At 36.7% G+C, this 21,284-nt stretch overlaps 1 protein-coding gene across 12 annotated transcripts in view; it reads right to left on the reverse strand.

Annotated features, from left to right (window-relative positions):
- FSIP1 (fibrous sheath interacting protein 1) overlaps positions 1 to 21,284 on the reverse strand; it is a 194,253-nt gene that overhangs the window by 78,291 nt on the left and 94,678 nt on the right. The window contains exon 11 of one of the 12 annotated variants that reach the window (XM_072808613.1): positions 514 to 765. The exons of the other annotated variants lie outside the window; for them this stretch is intronic. Within the exon in view, the coding sequence (XP_072664714.1) occupies positions 529 to 765 (237 nt within the window). The 3' untranslated portion in view covers positions 514 to 528. Of the gene's footprint in view, positions 1 to 513; positions 766 to 21,284 lie in introns of those variants that run through there. 12 annotated transcript variants of the gene reach the window in all.

Below are 21,284 nucleotides of genomic sequence, written 5' to 3' on the forward strand. Positions count from 1 at the left end.
TCAAGTCACTGTTGAGTAACTCGATTTGAAATTGTTCTAGTAATTAATAGAAGTATTCTTTATTTCACATTTTAAAGAAATCAAGTCCTAGTTGATACTTAAAAAAAAAAATCTCAAGTGAATTTAAACGCCATGATTGAACATTTGACTTTTTATTCCAAATAACTTTGGAAGAACGTTACAAAGCTAAAAATAAAAGGACAAAGTTAAAGGACCATATCTAATAAGATGATCGTGTCATGCAGGGCCACAGCTGTAGCACCACTGTATGTACGTATGGCAGGGATTGACTATGTTACAAATAGATATTATTCTTTCTGAAACCAATAAAGAAGAGACCTTACAGCCTCTCTACTGTCTGCAAATCCAACTTACATATTTAAGACTTTAGAAGAAACATTTCCCTTCATGTCATATACCACATCAAAAAAGCAATAAAACATGTATTCTCATTATAGTAGGTTATTATTTCAGGTCATCATTCAAAGGACTTATCATTCTACACTTACAGAGCACGAACTTTCAACCTTATCCTGAAAAAAATCCAAATTTTAAAACAAAAATTAATAACATCAATAGGGTCATTGTTGTATATGCAATTAAAAGAATACCAGGGGATCCCAGGGTGGCACAGCGGTTTGGCGCCTGCCTTTGGCCCGGGGCGTGATCCTGGAGACCCGGGATCGAATCCCACGTCGGGCTCCCTGCATGGAGCCTGCTTCTCCCTCTGCCTGTGTCTCTGCCTCTCTGTCTCTCTGTGTGTGACTATCATGAATAAATTAAAAAAAAATCTTTAAAAAAAATAAATAAAAAATAAAAGAATACCAAAAAAATACAATACTCAAGACATGTGTGATATCCTTCAGTTTAGTTTTCAATACATTACATAAAGCGGGTTCTATATAGTTGTTTGTCATCAATAAATAAACAACGCATTTTTGCCAGCAAAGCACATATATAAAACCAACAAGGGACAGAAGATCTGCTCATGAGTTACTGCCAAGGCTTTATGCAATTAGAGACATTTAATTTTAGTGCTCCTATTAGAGTGAAATCATCTCATTCTAGAAAAGTCATTTTTTCCAACCTTCCTGGAAACTGGAAATTCATACATTTCCCTGCTTGCTTGACTACAGCCAATGCTACAATTTTACTTTTACCTAAATTTGAAGCTAATGTTTAAACCCTGGAATTTTAAACCATCCAGGTAAAGTTAATTCTTACAACATTACATAGACGGCAGTGATATGAATGGAAATCAAACCTCTAAATATATGACCACTTAATTAGATATGCAGAGAAGCCAAAAGGTCCCCATATTCACTGCCCAGCATTTATTCATTCAAACACTATTTACTGAGCACTTATTATGTGCCAATCAGTGTCTAAGTGAGTAAATCTATTGCAATAGTAATTACCTTGCTTGGTAAACAAAAACAGAAACTCATGAAACAAATTTGACCCAAAAGCCCACATGTGAAAATGGCAGAAAATGTACTCCCATGTATGAGGAGTAAATTAAGGAACCATATATTAGATATAAACAAAAGAGTAGTGATTATTCTTCTCTTAATGGTGTACAAAGGTTAACTAACTGGTCAATTGGTTCAACTGGAATGTTGAACCCAACTTCTTTCATAGGCAGAAATAGCTGCCAGTTCTTGGTCAGCTGCTATGTTAGAAAGGCTGTCTGAATGGAAAGCCTAGTAGGGCTGACGTGTCACACTGCATGTTATTCAGTATGACCAATAAATTAAATACACCATAAATGCTGAATATTGAGGGGCACCTGGGTGGCTCAGTGGCTGAGCATCTGCCCCAGGTCGTGATCCCGGGGTCCTGGGATCGAGTCTTTGCATCAGTATCCCCACAAGGAAGCCTGCCTCTCCCTCTGCCTATGTCTCTGCCTCTCTCTATGTCTCTAATGAATAAATAAATAAAATCTTTTTTTAAAAAAAATACTGAATATCGAGAGATGCCAGAGAAATTCTTGGGATTCACAGGCTTCCAATTGTAAGCACTTCTGCGACATTTTTATAAACAGAATCTGAGAAGTTTGGTACTCTTTTTTTCATTTCAGACCTCAGTCATCCTCTTTACTAAATTCAAAACCAAGCCAAATACACACCACTTGAGCAAAAGGGAGTCTGCCAAAATAACACATTGACAAACTGACAGAAAAATGTCCCCTCCTGCAGAGAAATTTAGGTGTTGAAACAAATCAGGTTGATTCTTGTTTTTATTAATGTTTAATCATTTACAGGGCATACTTCATTTGCAATGAAAATACTTGTTCATCAAGTTGAAAGATGAATGATAATTGCTCTCTGAGCATTTTAATATTAACTGGATCAAAGTAAGGAACTAGCAAAAGGGCAAAAAATAAAATTTAACAATTCTGCCTAAAACTCGGGTCACTTTTTGGATGTACTAGAGAAGGAAAGAATTTTAAACAGGAACCTTTATTCTCTCACCATTTGATTGATTGTGTTTAATTAAATACTTGGTAAAAGTAGAAGAGTAAACTAACTTTTTAAGTTGAATTTCTTTTTCAAAAAATCAACTGTCTGTGTGGGATGAGGGAATCTGGGGTTCATTCTGTAAAGACTATGTTAATGTTTAATTTGGTTGTGTTTTAAAGAACCTGAAGGCTCCTGCAGACTGTTTTCATTCTATGCCACTACCCCACTCTTGGGCACAGCTACCAAATTTTAGTGCCACCTCCATAAAAGCCAAGGGAGTAAGTTTATTTTTCCCAAGGTTCAACAGAGATCTCTTGTGCTTAGTGTGAGGGCAGTGGATTCCTGCATTAATGCATATTTTTATTAAGCTCTCACTTTATTTCAGCATACTAGAGATATTTTCCAAAGTTTTCCAAACCCTCCAGTTTTCTGACTCAAAAATCCAGAATATAATCATGAATGCCACAGATCTAAATATTCCTTACCTAAAGTGAATAATGTAAAAATCTCTCAAACCTACCAATCTGAGCAATAAATCATCATCAATTCAACTTTTAATAGAAAATGGCCAGATAGCACCCAAAGTTTCCAGAGCATCGCTTGCATCTGTAGGGATCTGGCTTCCCCACGGGGCACAGAGAATCCAATTACTCAATCACCCAGCAGGTCCCACTGAGTTCTGGGCTCCACATACTTCCAAGTCCACACTCCAGAAAAACAGGAAGATGTAGAGACTCTCCAGAGAACAGCATCTGCACAGGAAGTGGTTTTGAGGGTTCTGGAGTCAAAGAGCCCAGGGAGCGCTCCTGGTCTGGCCAGTTACTAAACTGTGTGATATTGGACTAGTTATTGAACTTCTCTGAACCCCAGCTTCTTTGAAGGTCAAAGATCTGCTCTGCAAAATTGGGCTAGTCTCTAGTGAGATGCTGAGGGTAAGGCATTGTAGACTGCAGCCACTGCAGAGATGCTCCCCATACAGGCGTGATCACTGTTAATATTGTTCTCAGCGTTGAGATCGGCCCAAACACCTGCATCTACTACCTACTTGGAAAGGGTCTGGTTCTGAATAACAGGACTGCCTGTCTCTCCCCTCCTCCCTCCAGAAATAGTACAGACAGAATAGAAAATTCACTGGTTAGGGCGCCTGGGGGGCTCAGTCATTTAAGCATCTGCCTTTGGCTCAAGTCATGATCCCAGAGAACTGGGATCAAGTCCCACTTCAGGCCTCCTGCTGGGCAAAGAGTCTGCTTCTCCCTCTCCCTCTCCCTCTCCCTGGGCCCTCCCCTCCCCTCTGCTCTCCTCTGCTCCTGCGCACTCTCTCTCTCAAATAAATAAAATCTTTAAAATTCAATAAAAAGATAAACAAAATGCCAGTTCTTGGGTGCTACTAAAAAAAAAAAATTGGTTAAAAAGTAAAGGCAAGGATATATTTATTGGTACTGTGGTTTTTTTCAGAACTTTGGGAATAAAACAACTGGTTTTAGCACACTCAAGGGAAAAATCCAGATCAGCAGCTTGACATTCCATCCAGTTACATAGAGATACAAGAATTAATTATATATGATGGTGATATGACAATCATGGTAATAATAATAGATGCATTATAACATAACCTGGGAGAAAATATGAGGCAAGTATTTCAGGTAACTGATGCTCCTCAAAGCTACAAACCTCATGCCACAACACTACTTGATAGGAAGAAATGGATGGGATGGGGTGGGATGGAAATTCATGGCATGTTCAACACAGAAGGGTGTGGTCTAAGGACCTAAAAGAAAGGGTGGGGCCCTCCAAACACTACAGAACATTCCACACAAAGTGTCAACCTAAAATGAGGGCCATTTAATCATCTAGTAACCTGGGAACTAAACAATGGAAAGCACAAAAGCACAAGATAATCACAAAACTTTTTACTCTTAGGGTGTGCAGACCCTATAGCACCTGCACCCCAATGTTTATAGTAGCCATGTCCACAATAACCAAAATATGGAAAGAGCCCAGATGTCCATCGACAGATGGATAAAGAAGATGTGGTGTATATATACAATGGAATATTACTCAGCCATCAAAAAATGAAATCTTGCCATTTACAACAATGTGGATGGAACTAGAAGGTATTATGCTAAGTGAAATAAGTCAACCAGAGAAAGACAATTATCATATGATTTCATTCATATGTGTAATCTAAGAAACAAAACAGAAGCACAGGGGAAGTGAGGGAAAAATAAAAGACAGAGTTGAGAGGGAGACAAACCATAAGAGACTCTTAATCATAGAAAACAAACTGGAGAGGAGGTGAATGGGGGGGATGGGGTAACTGGGTGATGGGCATTAAGGAGGGCAGATGATATAATAAGACTGATGAATCGCTAACCTCTACCTCTTAAATTAATAATACTCTATACGTTAACTAATTGAATTTAAATAAATTTTTTAAAAAATAAAAAATAAATTCTGAAACTTGAAAAAGAAGAACATCTGATAAAATCTGATGGAAATTCTTGATTAAAAAAAAACACTTAGGGATCCCTGGGTGGCACAGCGGTTTGGCGCCTGCCTTTGGCCCGGGGCACGATCCTGGAGACCCGGGATCGAATCCCACGTCGGGCTCCTGGCATGGAGCCTGCTTCTCCCTCTGCCTGTGTCTCTGCCTCTCTCTCTCTCTCTCTCTCTCTCTGTGTGTGTGTGTGACTATCATAAATAAATAAAAATCTTAAAAAATAAAAATAAAAAAAACCACTTAGTAGATCAGGGATAGAGAAGGGAATATCCTTAACTTGATTTAATTTAAAAAAAAAATAACCCTATAACTCCCATTACACTTAATGGGAAAACATTAAAAGCCTTTAAAATTAAGAACAAGAAAAGAATGCCCATTAACATCAATCCTAGTCAACATTGTCATGGGGTTCTAAACAGTACAAGGAAAAAAATGAAAAATGATGGAAAAGAAGAAAATAAAAATGTCAACCATGGCTCTATACCTAGAGAGCACAAAAGAATCTACAAATAAGTTATTATTTCTTAAAAAGAGAGTTTAGCAAGATAGCCAGGTATAAGATCAATACACAAAAACTAATCACATTTCTATACACCAGCAGTAAGCAGCTAGAATATATTATTTAAAAGACATGATTTATAATAGCATTAAAAATGTCAAGCAACTAGGAATAAGTATTTTTTAAACAGATGCAAAATTCAAATATGGGACTTGTTTAAACTTTATTAAAAGATATTTAAAATTACCTGAATAGACTGAGAGATATACTGAGTTCATAACTAGGAAGACCTAATATCATAAAGATGACATTGTCTCCAAATCAATCTAAAAATTCAATACAATGCTAATCCAAATCCCAAAAGGGTTGTTTATGGAACTAAACAAGCTGATTTTTAAGTTCACGAGGAAGAACAAAGAGCAAAGAGCCAAGACATTCCTGAAAGAGGAGCAACAAGGGGAGCTGTGCCCTCTTGGATACCAGAACTGTTCCTGAAGTTGACTAGCAGACATTCAGGGCAGGGATAAACATACTGACCCACGGACTAGGAGAGGGCTCAGGAAAAAATCGCACACACATTATGACTTTAATACGTGACAGAGGTAGTACACTATATGATAAAAATGAAAAGTGAACCTCTATTTCACATCACACAAAAACTAATTCCAGATGCATCAGGACTTAAAATGCTAGAAGCAAAACTTTAAAACTTTTAATGGAAAATATATTTTTTAATTCTTTCTGATCTTGACAGGAAAGGTTTTCTTTAAAAGTGTTCATTATAAAATATTAATAAATTTGACTCCATTTAAAGCAAGGACATCCTATAGTTAAAAGTAAGTCTAGAGAAGGTGAAAAAAGTTACAAACTGGGAGAGGATATTTCCCGTTCATATAAATGCCAAGGCATTAGTATCAAGAATATATATATTTCTTACAACTCCAAAAATTTAAAAATTTTAAATTTTAAAAACTAAAAGCTCCTATAATAGAAAGAAAAGCTAAATCAATGCAAGTTTTAAAACCAGGCCAAAAACATGAACAAGTCTTTTTTTTTTTCTAAAGAAGAACTACATATGGCAGTAAGTATTGAATAAATATTTAACCTCATTCAGTGATCAGAGAAATGCAAATGAAGACCACTATAAACCCACATAATTAGCAACATTCAAAAGTCTGATAATATCAAGTGTTTAGAGAGAATATGGATGACAAGATTTCAAAATTTTGCTGGTAGGAATGTAAACTGGTACAATTGCTTTGGAAGACAGGACTGAATTATCTTACAAAGCTGAGCATTCCAGATACCCTATGACCTATCAATTCCACTCCAAAGTAGAAACCAGAGGAACTGTTATAGTATAGGAATGTTCATGGTAACAGCATTCATAAAAACAAGTGTCTGGAAATAACCCTCATGTCTACTTACAAGAAAATATGTAAATAAATTTAGGTCTATTCCCACTACAGAATGTTACATTGCCCTCAAAGAGTGCATTATTGATGCATACAAAAATATAGATAAACCTTGGCAACATAATACTGGCTGAAGAATTAAGTGCCAAAAGACTACCAATACTAAGATATCCTTTTACCAAATATAAATTCAAATATAAAATTTAAGGCTATATTGAACCAGGAGTCCACATTTTTCCATATCCACAAACCAAAACCACCCCTCTCTCAAAAAATGTATCCTAAAAGTATAAATTTTCAGAATTTCCATGGTATAATATGTAAAATGCTTCATTTATTTCATTTGACCAATTAAAATTGTGAACTTCATCAAGATCAAATGAAATACAAATGTATAAACTTAAAAGTGTACAGTGGCGGGTATCACAACATCTCCCCCTTTTTTTTTTTTAGAGAGGAATTTTTTTTAAGATTTTTTATTTATTTATTCATGAGAGAGAGAGGCAGAGACACAGGCAGAGGGAGAAGCAGGCCCCCCGCAGGGAGCCCAACATGGGACTTGATCCTGGGACCCCAGGGTCACACCCTGGGCTGAAGGCGGCGCTATACCGCTGAGCCACCTGGGCTGCCCTCCCATTATTTTTTTTTCCTCCCATTATTTTTAGGAGTAGTTTGTTTGCTTATTTAAGTATGGAGATCATATTAGTAATGCATAAGCCAGAAAAATACTAGATATTTTATTGTGAAAAAGGTATGTTTTGGAAAACACCTCAGTCACATAATTCATCTTGCCACACTTGGTACAGTGTCTATCTGTGGCCATTTTTGAGTGAAGAAGGAAGGCCATACATTTGCGTAGAGTTCATTTTTGAGCTCAGTAAGGAAATCTTTTTTAGCTCCCATATTAGAAGCCAGAGAAGCCTGGCAGCCCTCACATGTGGGAAACCTATTGAGCAGTGAATAGAATAATTATTCCCAAGGACTGAGTGTTCAGGGCATGGAAATGCAGCTCAGTACTCCATGAAAGCCACATCTGCCCTCCCAACCAACTTTCAAACAGACTAAAACTAGGCTTTTTCTTTTACACACCTTAATGTCATTAGTCTATTCTGATAAAAATAATTGCTTTTGATTGCCAGATATTTAATATACTAGTTACATGAATACAATCAATTAACCAAGGCTGTCCTGAAAACTGGAAAATCTGCTATTTCTGTCCGAATATTAAGCCAGTGCTTAATAGGTATTGGAGAATCTGCAAATTAAATTTAAGAGCATTACCATGAGTTTTTATCACCCAGGTTTTTAGGTTCCACTATTATATAGTGGAACCTAAAGGAATACACATAAAGTAAGGGTCTTTCTCCTTTAAAAAGGAGAACAAAATAGTGGTAAAATAGTTTTAAGCAATATGAGTTCAGTGTTCTTTATCAACTATTTCAAGTGTCAGGGTAGTGCTCTATTTGTCAGTGGCAGAAAGTAGCAAGATACTGGGAGAACACAGTAGGAAAGCCCCCCATAAAAGTACGGAAAAGAGAATGTTTGTTGCAGCATTCTTTCTAGTAGTACAAAATCGAAATATTCAACAAAAAGGAAATTGGTAAAATGTGACATATCACACAATGTAACGTAGTACTAGGCAATTATTTTAGGCAATTATTTAAAAGCATATTTACAGGGACACCTGGGTGGCTCAGCAGGTTGAGCGTCTGCCTTTGGCTCAGGGTGTGACCTCAGAGTCCAGGGATCAAGTCCCGCATCGGGCTCCCTGCATGGAGCTTGCTTCTCCCTCTGCCTGTGTCTCTGCCTCTGTCTCTGTGTTCCTCATGAATAAATAAATAAAATCTTTAAAAAATAAAAATAAATAAAAATAAAAGCATATTTACAAAGTGTAATTACTGACAAGGGGAATTTTCATAATTTAACATTATATGTACAATCAAAATAATCTAAACAAACAAAAACATATATATATATATATATACACATATATACCCAGATTCTGATTTATTACATAGGGATGCATGAGCACATTCATATACACAGAAAAAGAAATTGTAGAAAGAAAACACACCAAAATGTTAAAAGTAATTAACACAAGGGCACCTGGGTGGCTCAGTGGGTTAAGCATCTGACACTTGATCTCAGCTCAGGTCTTGATCTCAGGGTTGTGAGTTCAAGCCTGCCACTGGGCTTCATGCTGGGCATGGAGCCTACTTAAAAAAATAATAATAAAAAAGGAAAACATTTTAGAAAGTAGTTAACACATTTTGCTAATGAATACAATTTAGTAGTCTTTATATTTAAAAACTTACAAAAATAACTAAAATTACACTTAGCAAATGAATGTTAATAATTTAGTTAATAATAACATACTTTTTCTTGTGTGTGTTCTATCTGAAAGTTATCCAATAACCACCAAAAAGAAGCATTTGGTATTTAGTCTTATAAATCAGAAACAAGACATTCATAAGGAAGAGGAAAATATGTAAATACAGGTTAAACCCCACAAGAGCAACTCCACCAAAATGAACACATGCTTTAAAAATAACCATGCAAATAAAATATCTCATCGGAAAGGTAAATATTGGTGACCGTTTTGTTTGAAATATAGAATTCATATTTAAACTAATGATAACAGTGAAACACACTTTACAAAAATGCTCTAAAATCTTTAAAAATAATAAATATAGTTGTTTCCAAGTTTTGCTTTCTAAAAATATAAATTCTGCTACCAATTCTTATCAAGGGTGTGGGATTTTCCCTCTTTAATATTGTTTTATGTTATTGCTGCCCAAAGGCATTGACTACATCAGAACTCTGGACTCATCCAGTGGAAAGACTGCATCCTCACAGGAAGGCAATCTGAAATCACATAGCTGGGTCTGTCAACCTGTATAATCTGTCCACACCAGGCCATAAAAGCTATTAAAATTAAATAGTGGAGACCAGATTTGCTGGTAGGCTTTTAGGTTTTTCAATTCTTTTGTTGTTGTTGTTGTCTTTTTATATATATATACATTTAGAAGTCCTCAGTTTTATAAAGGTCTCAAAATAAATCAAAAGTGAGGATGGCTAGATCTTGTCTGGGTGTGAGACTATCCACATGCACAGATTCATTCCTCAGCCCAGGGTACTATGTCGTTCAGTGTCTTTGAATCTGTTTTTCTCCTTATAAAGTTAAAACAAGCTAAATAGACTGTCAGGAAATTTTAGGAAGTTCCACACTCAGCCAATATGAGGGCTTTAAGAAAGATGTAGAACACTTCGGCATAATTATTGCAATAGCCTGGGAATCTAGGTAATCTAAAAGCTAAGCAGCCAGGATCCCTGAATACCCTAAATCAAGTTTTAGAAACCAAATAGATCTGGACAAATATTGCAAGGCCTTGTACATTTTTCTGAACTAACATGGAGGAAAGAATGTCTGCCCCAAGTCACACCCAAATTTTGGCCATAGTCTCACCTACTATTCAGCTGGCACAACCATGAAATCTAATTTTAAAATAAGAGTTCCTCTATATCTGAGATGACACAGAGTTTGGTATAAAGATAACCTAATCAGACAGGCTACTTTACCACCATATGCAAGAATAACAGAAATCCCAAAAAGAACATTTACGTTAAAGCATTTTGATGATTAGTCAATGCTAAGAAATATTAATCTATTGAAGAGAACTAACCCAACAATGTCATCACAGGCAATGCCATCACAGGTGTTTCTCTGGCTATAAAATTTTCCATTTGTCACTGGCACAGCTTTTAACATTAATATTTGTAATAGGCACAAGTTACCAAAGCCATTACTTATCATAATGAACATTCAGCTTTTCCAAGTCTGAATCTTTCATCATTCATCTGAATGTTTATAATCACGTAACTGAAGTCTACAGCACAGTAATCTGAAATAGTAAAACTCTTAAGCAAGTTTCCGTGGTACTCAACTAATTTCAATGAATACAGTGTACTTCTTCAAACAGGAAACTGGGGAATGTTAATAAAGCCCAGAATCCTAGATAATCAGGGGGTCTTAAACCATAAAAAAGCAATTTTAGTATAAAAGGAGTATAAATTTTTAGTATAGAATTTCAGTTCTTTATACAAAAGCTAATAAATATCTGGCAATCACTATCCCAAAGAATGAGTAAAAGATAGGGGCTCAGTGATTGAGCATCTGCCTCTGGCTCAAGTCCTGATCCCAGGGTCCCGGGATCAAGTCTTGCATCCGGCTCCCCACAAGGAGTCTGCTGCTCCTTCTGCCTATGTCTCTGCCTCTCTCTCATAAATAAATAAATAAATAAATAAATAAATAAATAAATAAATAAATAAATAAAATCTTTTTAAAAAAAATGAACGAGTAAAAGATAAAAATATAAAAAAATTTACAAAAGTGTCTGATAAATGCCCATATAAGAGGGCAGGAGGTACTTCTGAAAGAGGACATATGCAGGGACACCTGGGTGGTTCAGCCAGTTAAGCATCCAACTCTTGGTTTCGGCTCAGGCCATGATCTCATGGTTGTGAGATTGAGTACTACACAGGACTCCTTGCTCAGTGTAGAGTCTGCTTGAGATTCTCTCCCTCTGCCTCCCCCTCTGCCTCTTTCTAAAGAAAACATGTATTTTTTTTTTTTAAGAGGACATATGCAGAATACCCGCCTTCCTCAGAGATAATGCTGTAGCTGCCATGACAGGGTGTAAGTCACCTCTCAATGTCTTTGACGTGGTATCAATATTTTAGTGGGCCATATGGCCACTCAGCTAAAGGCTCATTTTCCAGCCTCTCTTACTGCTAGGAATGGCTATATAACTAAGTTTGGGCCAATAGGATGTGAGTATATATGCTATAATGCAAATTCTAGGTCATGATCTTCCCCTTGGCTTGAATACAGCTGAGATGGTGAGAGCTGCAGCAGCCATAATAAACCAGGAGATGGAAAATACATGAGCATCAAGATACAAAGAACCTGTGTCTCTGGTAACTATGGAACAACAGTCAGCCCTGGACCTTCCATCTAGACATACCTATGGTAGAGAAATAATAAACTCTATCTTGTTTGCACCATGATTTTTCAGGGTTTCGCTATAAACAGCCATCAATCATGAGTCAAAATAATTTAACAGCTAATATTTATTTAGCATTTACTATATATCAAATGCCATGCTAAGTGCTCTACATAATCTTTTATTTGCTCAAAACAACACTTTAAAGCAATTATTACTATCCCCAGAAACCCAGGCTTTATGGAGGAGAAGAAGCTTGTCTGGAGTCACTCAGCCACTAAGGCTTGAACACAAGCCTATCTGATGCTGATGCCATGGCCAGATTGTGACCTACCATCCTCTACACTCTAAATTCCATTTGCCTGATATGAAGAGTGACCACGATCCTCTCCTACAAAGCATTCCAATAACACTGAGTTGTATGTCCCTTGCATTTGACTGGCATATCTTCAAGACCATGCAGAAGCAAAAATATATAATATTCTTATTGGTCTTGATAATGTTTTTTAATATGATACCTAAAAAGCATAAGCAACAAAATCAAAAATAAAACAAGTCAGACTACATCAAACTAAAAAGTTTCTGGGATGCCTGGGTGGCTCAGTGGTTTAGCACCTGCCTTCAGCCCAGGGCGTGATCCTGGAGTCCCAGGATCGAGTCCCACATCAGGCTCCCTGCATGGAGCCTGCTTCTCCCTCGGCCTGTGTCTCAGCCCCTCTCTCTCTCTCTCTCTGTGTGTGTGTGTCTCTCGTGAATAAATAAATAAAATCTTTTTTTAAAAAAGTTTCTGCACAGCAAAATAAACCACCCACAAAATAAAAGGACAATCTGCAGAATGGGAAGAAATATTTGCAAGCCACATGTGTGATAAGGGGTTAATATACAAAATATACAAAAAATTCATACAACTCAATAGCAAAAAAAAAAAAAAAAAACAAATAACCCATTTTTTTTTAAAGTGGGCATTTTGGAGAATAGACAATTCTCCAAAGAAGGTATACAAAGAAAAAAAAAAAAAGAAGAAGAAGGTATACAAAGGGCCAACAGGCACATGAAAAGATGCTCAACATCACTAGTCATTAGGGAAATGCAAATTTAAACCACAATGACCACAATGAGCTATCACCTCACACCGGTAAGAATGGCCATCATCAAAAAAGACAAGAGATAATAATTCTGGTGAGGATGTGGAGAAAAGGGAGCCACTGTGGAAAACAGTACAGAGGATCGTCAAAATTTAAAAATAGAGAACTATCATACCATCCAGCAACTCTACTTCTGAGAATATACCCAAAGGTAATGAAAACACTTCAGAAAGATATCTGCACTCCCATGTTCATAGCAGCATTATTTACAGTAGCCAAGATGTGGAAACAACCTAAATGCCCATCAATGGATGTATGGATAAATGTATATTATATTCCTGAAGTATATATAATAGATATATAATGGAATATATATAATATATATTCATTTATTCGTGGAATATTATTCAGCCATAAGAAATGAGGAAATCCTACCATTTGCCATAACACGGATGGACTTTGAAGGCCTTATGCTAAGAGAAGTAAGTCAGACACAGAAAAAACAAATACTCTATGATCTCACCTTTACGTGCAATCTAAAACAACAAACTCACAGAAACAAAGATCAGGTTTGTAGTTACCAGAAGTGGTGATGGAAAGGAGGAATTTGAGGAAGGTGGTCAAAAGGTACAAACTTCCAGATGAAAGATAAATAGGTACTAATGTTGTAATATATAACATGATGACTGTGGCTAACACTGCTGTATAATATATAAGAGACTCATTAAGAAAGTAAATCCTAGGAGTTCTCATCACAAGGAAATTTTTGCTTTATTTTTTTCTTCTTTCTTCTCTTTTTATTGTAACTATATGAGAATATAGGATGTTAGATGAACCTAGTTTGGTAATCATTTCACAATGTAAGTCAAACCATCACACTGTACACCAGAAATTTATACAGCAATGTATGTCGATTATTTCTCAACAAAACTGGAAAAAGAAAACTATACGTGAAATGGTTAACAGTTTTTTGGGTTTTGGTTTCTGATTTTTGGGTTGCTTTTTTGTTTATTTGTTTTGGAAAGAGAACATTATGGAGGATCTTTGTTTTTCTACATTATATATTTTTTAAAAGTTTGAAAATTCTATAATGATTTTTATAACCAGATAGTATTAGTACTACTTTTATTACCTGAAAAGACAGTAAAGATTTTTTTTAAAACATCCCAGGAATTTTCCTGTTTGGAATTTTATCATTTAAGAATATGTAATTTTGGGCAGCCCCGGTGGCCCAGCGGTTTAGTGCCGCCTTCAGCCAGGGTCGTGATCCTGGGGACCTGGAATCAAGTCCCACGTCAAGCTCCCTGCATGGAGCCTGCTTCTCCCTCTGCCTGTGTCTCTGCCTCTCTCTCTCTCTGTGTCTCTATGAATAAATAAATAAATAAATAAAATCTTTTTAAAAAAAAAAAAGAATATGTAATTTTAAGTTACAAAGAAAAAGGGCCAAAGTGCTAAAGAAAATATAATGATATTGACAAAATGATCAGACTTGTTAAAAATCTATTTTCAACCATATTATTTTAATATGGAACTACAGTAGTCTATAACACTAACTACAGTATAACATGGGAAGAGACTCAAGTGAAAGAAATCAGGCAAAAGAAAAATCAAGGTAAAAGAAATCAAATGAAAAGGATTCTAGATGTGTGCTCAGTGTACAAAACGCATGGATTAGAGATGGACTTAAAAAAATTTTCTGAGTTTCCTAGCAGACAGGGCAAAAAGGTGCTCATAATGTCCATCAGATCATAGGAAGTGAGCCATTAGAAGGAAGCACAGCTCATTTTAGTTCCAGAACCTACTGAGATGTTTCTCTGGTAAGTCCATAGCAGGAAGGTACTCTTTCATGTAATGAATTGTGTCTCCAAACACATAAAAGATTCTTAAACTTTGGGGCCCAGTTTCAAACACAAAAGTTTAATAATTTTAAGGCCAAAATTTAAATAACTTAGAAAGCTAAAAGACATGCATATTGCACAGAAGCTGAGTTAAAGTGGTCTCAATACAGTTGCTGGACTACTTTCCAACTACCTTCTCCTTTACATAAATGATATAGTGTAATTTACTTTCCATAATTTACTTTCATTGCAGATACTAATATCTTAAATATTAGTGACCCATTTTTAAATATGCAGCACTAAAATCATTATGGTCTGACATTTTTATATGCTTATAAAACACATTTTGTTCCAACTGTTTTTATTAGAAGAAATGTGGCCTGCTGAAAACCAAAACCCGCATATTTCACTTTGAAAAAAAAAAGGCAGCTGGAAATATAAAACCCCACACATTTGCTTTTAACACTGCTTAGGAACTAAAACCTAGAATGTGAACTTGACATCTATTAATGGTTTGTTCAAAGAAATTGAGACTATGTTTTAACACAAAGCAGCACTCTGAGCTCATGCCACAACCCATGGCATTCTCACTGCTCCACAGCAAGGGGGTGAGTGGGGTGGCCATGCATGCTGAGGCTCCCAGGATGAGGGCTTGCTTTCACAGGCATCTCTGTACTGTTGTGTCTTCAGACTCAAGAATACAGAAACAACTTCTTTGGAATTTAGCCTCTGGGGAGGCAAGCGAATTATGTTAACCACATGCAAACATTTATATTACTCTCTGGTTTATTTCCATTACTTTCCCCAAAAAATTGCAATTTAAAAATCAGATCTTAGAAGACTACATATGACAAGAAATCCGTGGTATTTTTTTCTCTTTAAACCTCATGAAAGGACATAATTTGTGAAAACAATTATTTCACATTATTTAAATTATAGCACGCTAATCATAGATATATTTAAGTCAACATTTCTTTAAAAACAACGCATCCCCAACTCTCTTGCTATAAATTAAATATGCCAAACACAAATGAAGGAAGATGTTCAGGAGTAACTCCAACATTTAGAAATCCCTGGTCAGGGACTTAGCTGCGGAAAAGGAATGAAGCTAAATATAAGTAGTAGATAAGAGGGCGTAGAGACAACATATAGTGGCAGCAAGGCATGATTGGTCTGAGTGGTTTCTTGGAAAACAGGTCAGCAGAAGCTAAAGGTTGGTTAACAGCCCAATCAGCCAACTGATTTCCAACACACGAGCCCAAACACAAGTCTATAAGTTATTTGCTAGTTGATCCCTTAGTACATGTTTCCAGTTGGAACTTCAAAACCTTACATGAACCACAACCAAGTGAGGTTTATTAGAAGAATGCAAGACTAGTTCAATATACAAAAACCAACCAATGTAATCTACCAGACTGGCATTATAAAGGGGGGAAAAACTCATAATCCTCTCAATTGATGCAGAAAAGCATTTCACAAAATTCAGCATTTATTCACAATAAAAACTCTGCAACATGGGAATAGAAGGGAACTTCTTCAACCTAATAACCTGCAGCTGACATCACATTTAACGGTGAAAAATTGAATGTTTTCCTCCCAAGATCAGACACAAAGCAAAAATGTCCACATCACCCCTACTCAACATTGTACTGGAAGTTCTAGCCAGTACAAGAAAAAAGGCAAAGAAAAGGAATAAAAGGCATACAGATTGGTAATAAATTAATAAAGCTAATCCCACCCACAGAAATACAAATGGCTATGGAGAAAATCCCAAGGAATCAGGAGGGAGAAAAAACTCCTAGAACATATAAGTGATTTCAGCAAGTTCATAGGATGAGTCAATATCTAAAAATTAATCCTATTTTGGGACGCCTGGGTGGCTCATTGGTTGAGCGTCTGCCTTTGGCTCAGGGTGTGATCCCAGGGTCCCAGGAACGAGTCCCACATTGGGCTCCCTGCATGGAGCCTGCCTCTCTCTGTCTCTCATTAATAAGTTAATAAAATCTTTAAAAATTAAAAAAAAAGACCTAAATAAACAGAAAGGCATGCCAAGTTGATGGACTGGAAGATACAACATAATAAGATTCATAGGACCTTATGCAAAAAAAGTCATTTTTCTGTCTAATTAAAAACAAAATATCTTTAAAGACATATTTGACATAATTTATTATTAAGAAACTATTGCTAATTTTGTTAGGTGGATAATGGCATGGTGGTTACACTTCTAAAAATTGCTTATCAATTAGGATTTATACTAAAGTATTTATAGGGGCACCTGGGTAGTTCAGTGGTTGAATGTCTGCCTTTGGCTCAGGTGGTGACCCCAGGGTCCTTGGATCCAGTCCTGTATTAGGTTCCCCGCGGGGAGCCTGCTTCTCCCTCTGCCTGTGTCTCTGCCTCTCTCTTTCTGTGTCTCTCATGAATAAATAAATAAAATCTTTTTTAAAATTTTTAAAAATTCAGTATTTATGGGTGAAATGACTTTAGGTCTTAGATCTGCTTTAAAATAACCCTTATTGGGGTAGGGCCAGGAAGAAGAATATAGACTTGATAATTGTTGTAGTTAAAGATGGGTGACAGGTACTGGGTTTTCATTATAGTTTTCTGACTACATTGTTGTATGTGTCTGAAATGTTCTAAATAAATACTTTTTTAAAGTAAACTAAATAATAAGGTAAAAAATAATAACTAAATAATAATAATAAATTTAAAAATAAACCAAATATGATACAGACAGGATATTAAGGCACATGAAGAACACTATTTAAAAATTTGGGAATGGGCAGTCCGGGTGGCTCAATGGTTTAGCGCCACGTTCAGCCCAGGGTCTGACCTGGAGACCCAGGATCAAGTCCCACATCGGGCTCCCTGCATGGAGCCTGCTTCTTCCTCTGCCTGTGTCTTTGCCTCTCTCTCTCTCTCTTTCTCTCTCTCTCTCATGAATAAATGAAATCTTTTTTAAAAATAAATAAATAAATAAATAAAAGTTAGGGAACAGGGGCACCTGGGTAGCTCAGACAGTTAAAGTAGTCTCTCTTCAGCTCAGGTCATGATCCCAGAGACCTGGGATCCAGCCCAGCATTGGGCTCCCACTTGGTAGGAGCCTGCTTACACTCTCCCTCACACACACTCTCTCTCTCAAATAAATAAAATATTTTTAATAAATAAATAAATGTTAGAGAACAGAAACTATAGCTGTGCTTCTTGTCTGCCTCACTCACCACTGTAGCCCTAGAGCCAAACACAATGCCTGGCACACAGAACATGGGACGTGGTTCACAGATTGTTGGTGAATGAGAAACAAATGGTCAGCAAACAAAGGGTCAGCTTATTCTTTGTCCTCACCCCTACAGAAGTACAGAGCACCAAGAATCACAATGAATTATTTTCCTTAACTGAAATAGGGAAAGCTGGCTTAAATTTCTTTTTTGAAATGTTCAAAATCCAGATCTATCACTCATTCCTTCCTTTCCAAAATATCCCAGCCCGCACTGGTTTCTGTTTTGTGAACCCCTGTCATAAGTAGTCTTAATAATTTCTCGCTAAGTAAAAGACAGCGTTGAACTGTCCTCTTATGTATGGTGTCTAACCTCCAGCTCCCTCACCAGATGATGGGAATGAAAATGGCTCCTACGGACAGAGTCCTCACCACATATCCAAACACAGTTCTCAATGCTTTCCATTCAATCCTGCTGGGTCAGTTATCCTTACCTCCACTCACAGATGAAGGAACTAAGGCACAGAGAGGTCAAGTAACTTCTCCAAGGTCATACTACTAGTAAGAAACAGAGCAGAGGGGGGCGCCTGGGTGGCTCAGTGGGTAAAGCATCTGCCCTTGGCTCAGGTCATGATCTCAGAGTCATGATCACAGGGTCCTGGGATTGAGTCCCACCTCTGGCTTCCTGCTCAACAGGGAGTCTGCTTCTCCTTCTGCTCCCCACCCTTCCCTTTTCCCTAAGCCCCTTCCCCTCTCCCCTCCCCTCTGCTAGGGGCATGCTCTCTCTCAAATAAGTAAGTAAAATCTTAAAAAAAAAGGAAAAAAAAGGAAAAGAAACAAAGCAGAAAACTCAAACACAGGCAATTTATCTTCATAGTTGTCTCAACAGTGCCTCTTACAAGGGCCATGAGAACCCAGACTCCACCATACATATTTTTTAATTCTTCTTAGCAACTATCATCTGGCACAGTATTGGGCAGGCAGTTAGACACTTTACAATCTAAATGAGTGATGTGTTACCTGGGCTGTCTGCAAATTCAAAGAACACTTTAGGGAAAGTTTTTAGCTAAAGACTGCATTATTCTAAGGAGCGCTCCTGTAGTTTCTTCTTAATTTTACCATGAGAATTTCCTAGACAAAAAAAATTATATATATATACACATATATATATTATATATATATAATATGTATGTGCACAATAAAAATGTTAGTACTTAGTCAAATGTGGAGATTCTTTATGTAATATTGCCCATAATGAACCCCAAAACAATACTAATAAAAATTCTCCTGTAGAAATGTATTTCATATTCTAGTTAAAGTCTAGTTAGTCTTTTCGTACTAAAGTTCCCCCATTCTTACCCCCTACACATACACACACACACACACACACACACACACACATACATTCACACACACACATAGGGGAAGCTTCAAAGACTTCTTGTCACTGAAGAGACAAAGTATACAATTCCCTCTGAGAATTTTGATCATTCTTAATATCTTTATGACTAAGTTTGTTTTGTAAAACGTCAACACTTGACACAATTCTGGATTACATGTGGTTTAAGGATTAAGAAATGATTATAGTCAGCTGTCTATGGCTCTATCTAATTAAGGGTATGCTTGCTGAACATAGCTCACCTGAAAAAAAATTTTTGCCCAAAATATGCCCAAAATTTTGCTTTCCTATTGATCTTTTTCTTCGACACTGTCCTCCTAAAGAAAAATTAATCTTAAAAGAACAAGAAAAGCTTGTCATGAAATTTCACTGCACCTGGCCATCATCCAGACTTTAGACAGGTTCCACGATACACTCCAGATACTCTGCATGTCTTCTGTGTATTTACATGTGAACTCATTTCAGTGGAACAGTAAACTCGTAGCAAGATATGATTTTTAAGTTTAATTCAAATCCTTGCTGACATAACTAGCTAAAAATATTAGCAAAAAGGGATAACAAAAACCATCCAGCTAATAAAACTAATTTCAAATAACGAATTTAAAGCAGAATGATTTTAGTGACCCTGAAGCAGAAGTAAAAACATTATCCTACCAATGACAACAATATGCTAATCACATTCCCCACTCATAGCTTACAAGGATCCTGCAGGAAGCCCCAATACTGCACGCAATCCACCACTGGTACCCAATTGCCACTGGCGAGAAAGAGAATAGGATGGGACCATGTGACCACTAGGTGGCATGTCCATACCATTTCTTTCATCTCTAAACCTTATCTCCTTTATTAGGGCTTTCTCAAAGCATTAGTAGTATAAAATTCAAAATGTAGGGGCCTCACTTTAACAACAAAACAAATTTAGAAAACATATTTTTAATGAAAAATGCTTCTTGTAACTTTCTCCATGAAATACTTTGGTATATAATCATCAAAGACTATCTCATCAAAACGTACCTATAAATTGGTCTTCTGTCTCCCTTTCTCTTTGGCAGTGTTATCAGTCCAATATGACAATAGAGACTTGGGATGAATGTATTTTCATTCTTTTCTGTCATAAATACCTTCTACACATGCACAACCAGAATCCCTTCTGACCCTCTCCCATGGAAGGTGGTTAACATATAAAGCTGTGTCTAACTGAAAAAATAAATAAATAAAACTCAATGGTAACCTCTAAAACTTCTCGAATCCCAGGGGATGATGGTAAATGCCAAGTAACCTTGCAGACAAGGTATAATGTGCATCATTTCTCCATCCATTTTAAATAAACAGTGTTAAGGGTTTTGTTTGTTTCTTTTAAGATTTATTTATTGTCTTGAGAGAGAGAGAGAGAGACAACAAGCAGAGGGAAAGGCAGAGGAACAGGGAGAGAGATAATCACAAGCAAACTCCTCACTGAACACAGAGCCCAACTCGGGCTTGATCTCATGACCTTGAGATCATGACTCTGAGATCATGACCTGAGCAGAAACCAAGAGTCAGATGTCCAACTGACTGAGCCACTCAGGCACCTTAACAGTATTAAGGTTTTTACAAACATTTTTAAACAGGCCTAGGCTATGACTTTGAAGCATTTACCAAAAAATTAGCAAATTTCCCAAGACTTGAGGGACACCATTAGATTTAAAGGGGAAGTCTGGGTAATGGCCATTTTATTTGAAATTTTTAAAATTTTATTTGTGGTTGGCATGGTGCAATTTACTTGTATTTATTTGCAAAATAATCACCTCAGTTCTGTCTATTTATTTAAAAAATACCACCTCAGTTTTGGATGCCTACCAGTAGGCTGGAACCCAAGGTAAGTCC

The sequence above is a fragment of the Canis lupus genome, chromosome 32 (assembly GCF_048164855.1).
Source record: "Canis lupus baileyi chromosome 32, mCanLup2.hap1, whole genome shotgun sequence".
Taxonomy (NCBI): Eukaryota; Metazoa; Chordata; class Mammalia; order Carnivora; family Canidae; genus Canis; species Canis lupus.